The sequence below is a fragment of the Hipposideros armiger genome, unplaced genomic scaffold (genome assembly GCF_001890085.2).
Source record: "Hipposideros armiger isolate ML-2016 unplaced genomic scaffold, ASM189008v1 scaffold_184, whole genome shotgun sequence".
NCBI lineage: Eukaryota > Metazoa > Chordata > Mammalia > Chiroptera > Hipposideridae > Hipposideros > Hipposideros armiger.
This window is the reverse complement of record NW_017731534.1, coordinates 546,989-552,438: the sequence shown is the minus strand read 5'-3', so window position 1 is coordinate 552,438 and position 5,450 is coordinate 546,989. Positions and strand designations below refer to the sequence as shown.

Genomic DNA, 5,450 nt, shown 5'->3' with positions numbered 1-5,450 from the left:
TATTCAAATGAATAAGACATATGCCATAATTTTAAGGGGCTTATATTCTAATGAGTTAAAGGTGATATAATATAAAGGATGCATGAGAATTCACTAAATAGAGAAGATGTTGATTCCAGAAGGAGAGAACAACATGAATAAAACCAGAGAGGTAATAAACAGACTGTTTCTGGGGCACGAAAAGCATTCTGGGCAGTTACAATAGACAAAGGAGTGAGTGGTGGGTGCTTGTTAAAAGTGAAAATCCTATGTCTTACCTAAGAGATTCTGATTTAGTTGTTAAGTAGGAGGACTAAGTAATTTGCATTTTAAACAGAAGGCTCAAGTAATTCTGATACAAACAAAAGTCTGACAGCTCTAACTTATACAGATTCACATTTCCCAAAAGATGCTAATGGTGGTCCATTAAAAAAAATAATTTAAAAAGCTAGCAGGTTGAAATTAGGAAACACCACATATGAATGAATGAAGTATTATTCATTCTTGGAGATTTATAACAAACATTAGCATATTAAAAGTCCTTCAACAAAGAAATCAATTTTACTCAGCATTTCCCAAACTTATTTTTCCATGGGGAAAAAAACATCATGGTACACCTATTAAAATCTAAGAACACTGGTATACTACGGAGCATAGACTGGGAAGAGCTGAAACAGGATACGGAATAGGTGACTATGTTCCCCAAACCCATTGAATGGCTAAAGAAATGTCTAGAAAATCATTGCAAAGTCAATTAGTTTTGGGGACATGGCGTCATCCACTGATTTCCTCCAAGCAAAGTCTAAAACCACTTATGATGGCCTGTTTTCCAAGATGACCACTAAAAAAACTTCCTCATTCTCAAGTAACACACCATGGCTCTGTGATGTTATTTCTGGTCACGAACTCTACATGGTAACCGCCGTTGCCAGAGAGAGCAGAAATGCTTAAAGCTCAAAGCATCAAGGAGCCCTGAAACAGAGGGGAAGGGCAAAGAGGAGGTCTCCTTGCCCACATTTATTTACCTTTATTGCTATCATATGTTCTGCACGGAGCATTGGCAGTTGCTTGTAATGCTTTTGGAAAAGAAAAATTCCTCCCAACAACCAAAGAATCCCCTGACAGTCAAAGAAAGTGCAAAAAGACATGAACCCAAGAAATTCCTGCCCCTTGGAGGTGCTTATTATGTGGCTGGGAGCAAAGGGGCGGGGCAGGCTTGAACCTGTCTTCTTCCTCCTACGCTGGCGAGTCAAGGGTTTGCATTACCCCCACCTCCTTCCTTAGCGAGGGACAGTAGAGAGAAAGAGAACAGCATGAGGGAACTGAACAAGTCAAGGCAACAACAGAACTCGGAGCAAATTGGTTTGTGTGCTGAATATTTCAAGATGTACATACTGCCCTAATCAATTTATACACTTTTTTTTTCCTGGTATTAACTTAATTACTTCCATACGCTCCACCTCAACTTTCCATATGCCACTTGGGGACACACACATCCCAACTAGAGGTGATTTCCACAATGTGTTTCAAATACTTCTTTTATACCCTGGCCATCTCAGAGCTTTTTAATAATACTTTCCAACAGCACAAGTATTTTTTCAGTCATTCCACAAATATTTCCTGAGTGCCTACCAGGGTTCCAGGGCTGGAGATACAACAGGAGGCGTAAAGAGATTGCTCTTTCCCATTCAACCTAGAGCCTAAGAAAACTGAATTTTAAATTCAGCCTTTCAATGCATGGAAGGTCCAAGGATCACCAGCATAAAGAAATACAGGAGGTAGAAAAGGCTTGGTCCTCCCCCTTGAATAGTTGTATGACTCAGAGCATAAGGGAAACAAAAGTATTTGCATGTCAAGTGTCCTGGTGGGTCTCACAGCTACCCAAGGGTCCAAGTTAACAGTACAGCCTGGAATTAATAACCTAAGATCAGGAGAGGGAAGAACAGAATGGCGGGATTTCTATTTTCCCAGAATGCCAACCCCTTGTTCACTGAGTCCCCAAATCCATGGATTCTCAAACTGGGATTTCCTAACCTGAGAGGTAAATATCAATAACTGCTCCAGGGTGAATGTAAGCTTAACTAGTTAGCCAAATCATAAGAACCTTACCAGAACACTTGGGTGGGTTTGGTGTCTAGTCCTAAGAAGGCCAGATCTATAGTAATCTAACATTTCATCGAGTCAATGTTCCCCAGCATGGGGTACATGTCATTTCATGACTGAGGTCCATGAAATTATTGTACGTGGTCAATGAATGATATGTTTCAAAATTTCAATGAGTTCCTACATATGGGAAAAGAAACTGCAGGTTTGTGAGTGATGGTGGCATTGGGGAAACACTGATAAGGGATGACATCCAGCATTCCAAGGCAGTCCCGGAAGAATCCTCTGCAAATTCTCTGAGCATGGCTGGGATGTAACAAAGTAACCAGGAAATGGGTCAAGGACTTACCCACGCATGTTGGAAATATATCCTCGTTGTTGATCTGGACCTCAATCCAATCCATAAGAAGGTTCATGTACTGGGGAGCTGGCAGTGCAGTCGGCTTCTTGTACTTGAGGTCATCCTGCCACCGATACTCGTATTTGGGGCCCCCTGACATCACAGGGCAGGTCCGCTCAGTGCAGAATTCACAGATGGTGCCGTAGATGAGGTTGATCCGATTGAAGAAGTCTACCACATGCACGGCCACCCAGTCATTCTGGTCCTCCCCGCTGGGCAGCTGCACGGCTGCCTTCAGGTCCACGCCCGAGTTGAGGGATGCTTGGGCCCGTTTGTGGAGCTCAAACCTCTGTGTGCCAGGTTCAAATTTCCTCTTGGGCCGGAAGGTCTTGTCCTTGTTGAACACCTGCTTCAGGGCAATGGACATGGTCTTCTTTTCTTCCTTTGTTTTGCAGGAAGCAAAAAGGCACCTGGAACTTCTCAACGAGAGATCACAACCCAGCAGGGTTTTCCACTGCCAGCCCTCTGGCCCCAGTCTTGCGGCCCGTAGTTTTGAATCTATTTTAAACGGCCCCTTACATCTTCTTCTTGAGTGATTTCCAGGGGAACCTCATGTTTCTCCCTGAAGGCAGGAGAGAAAAGGGTCTCATAAGTGCCCAGTTTGCATTTAAGAAATGACAAAGGTTTAGACTGTATTTCCACCTTGCCTTTGGCTGTGCCCACTCCCATCCAGGTAGGTGGATGCAGAAGTCAAGCCAAACCCCTGGGAATCTGTACGGGCGATTCAACCCACACAAATGGCCAAATAAGAAAAGGTATCACACTTCTTTTCTGCATGGCCTTGGTTAAATCTCTGGTGACTCTTCGCTGAGTGACCATAAGCTCCGTGGACCTCTCCAAGGTGTTGAAGATGAGAATGGTAGTCAATGACCTGTCCACATTCCACATGTGCTCCTTTTGTGAGCATCTGCCCCCTCCCCCATTGCTCCTATGGAGTAAGCATGGGGCCAATGCCCCTATCCTCCTGGATACAGCTGATGGGAACCAGGGTGGTGATCATACCAAGCTAGCTAATACGAATATTTCTCCTGGGAATTTGGAGTCAGGACCCAGTCTTTGTTAGGAAGTATCCCTGAGAAGACACAAGAACTGGGTCTAATTGAGCCCTATTTGGACCATATGCAGCACAGTTGAGAGAGCTGCTCTGTGGGGAGGGGAGAGGAGAGAAAGAGGAAGCGGAGATGGGAAAAGCCAGGAACATGCAGAGATGAGAGTACAAGTGGCCACAGGGAGAAGAGAGATAAGACAGTGAGAAGGAGAGGGTGGCTTCCTTACTTCCTGGTAATCTTTAAGAAACTGGCTCCAATTCCTTTTAAAGCTTACCTGTGATTCCAGCCCTTGGGACCATATGTTTTTCCTAAATTAATCAAATAAATTCCTTGTTTTACTTCAACTAATTTGAGTGGGTTCTGTTTTTTTCCAAGAATCCTTAACTATGACAGCTTTAACAACCCTACAATCACTCATCCTTCATGTCCTTAATATCATACCCTAGATAGCACTTCGAGGCAGAGCTGTCCAATAAGACTTTCTGTGATAATGCAAATTTTCCATATCTTTGTTGTCCGATGTGGTACCCACAAGCTACATGTGGCTATTAAGCACTTGAAATATGGCTAGTGTGACTGAGGAACTGAATTTTTCCTTTTATTTAATTTTAATTGATTTAAAGTCAAATAGCTACATGTGGCTAGTGGCTATCATATTGGACAGTACAGCTCTGAAGTCTTCTATGCTCTCTTCTTCACTATCTCATTTGACCCTTATACAATTCTGGTTAGGTTTATAGAGGAATTATAGTTGGTATAGTAGATTTTTAGTAGGTATCATTATCCCTGTGTCTCCAAAAGATAAAATTACTTGCCTAACAAGGTCCCATAGCTAGTAGGGTATATGGTTAGTACTGAAACCCAGTTTCTTGTCTTCTAGCAAATGTTCTTTTCACAGGGCCTTATATTGTAAAGGGTGATGTCCTTCAACCCGTCTTTCCTACTGGTTGATGAAGCCCTTTTATCCAGAGTTTCCATCTCCAAACTCCCCAGAGATCCCAAGTATAGATTGGCTGGAGGTAAAGACTGTGTCCTGTAGCCTAGTAACGGAGGGGAGATAAACTGACCACTCATGGGTCAATCCCTAGTAAAATGAGCCAAGAGTTGTGGCCAGATTCAGAAGGACCCCTTATGGGAGCTGGACTTGGCATCAAACAAGTCAAATCTTTCCCTACTCGAAGGGCTTCTGCTGTCATTCCACACTCAAACATGGCTTGGAGATGTATTCAACCTTAGTTATTCAGGCCAAACAAAACAAAACCAAAGAAGAAAACAAACAAACAAAACACCACACTGGAGACTCCAATTCCCTTTCATAGACTCTCTCTGTTCCTTGCTCAGAACTGCTGGCCATTCAGCTACACGCCTTCTCTGGCCACTCCCTACAGCCTCTGTGTGCTCAGTTTCCTCCCTCTTATTCTCATCCTCTTCCTATTAGGTTTTCACTGAAATTCCCTATGATGAGTTGTTTTTTTGTTTTGTTTTGTTTTGTTTTGTTTTGTTTTTCCTTCTCATATGGCATTGAGCATACACACACCTCACAAAGAGACCCATGTGGAAAAGCAGGTCTTGTGACACTCTCTGCCTGAGACTGAAATCACACTCCTCGCTACTTCGGGATATCACCAGGAAGGATATCACCACATGACTGCGATAACTCTAGAAAAAGAAAGGGCAATCTCTCCTTCAAAACTATATACCTTCCCAAAGGCTGAGCCTGCCTGAAAAGAGGCGTAAGAAAACTAAGGGCCTTAAAGAGGCATTTCCAAAATAAAAATATGAGTTAGAGGTTGGGAAGACAGAGAGAGGATGGTGAGCACTTGTTTTTGTTTGTATTTTTTTCTTTTGAAAGAGACAATAGTCTCTTTGTATCACAAATGCTTCATTGCTGACGGTAAAGCAGCAATAACCTAACAGCC

General features: G+C 43.0%; 1 protein-coding gene across 2 annotated transcripts in view; it reads right to left on the bottom strand.

Annotated features, from left to right (window-relative positions):
- MOB3B (MOB kinase activator 3B) overlaps positions 1 to 5,450 on the bottom strand; it is a 189,861-nt gene that overhangs the window by 118,502 nt on the left and 65,909 nt on the right. For both annotated transcript variants that reach the window (XM_019652690.1, XM_019652691.1), the window contains exon 2: positions 2,432 to 3,044. In XM_019652690.1, the coding sequence (XP_019508235.1) occupies positions 2,432 to 2,849 (418 nt within the window). In that variant the 5' untranslated portion in view covers positions 2,850 to 3,044. The remainder of the gene's footprint in view (positions 1 to 2,431; positions 3,045 to 5,450) is intronic.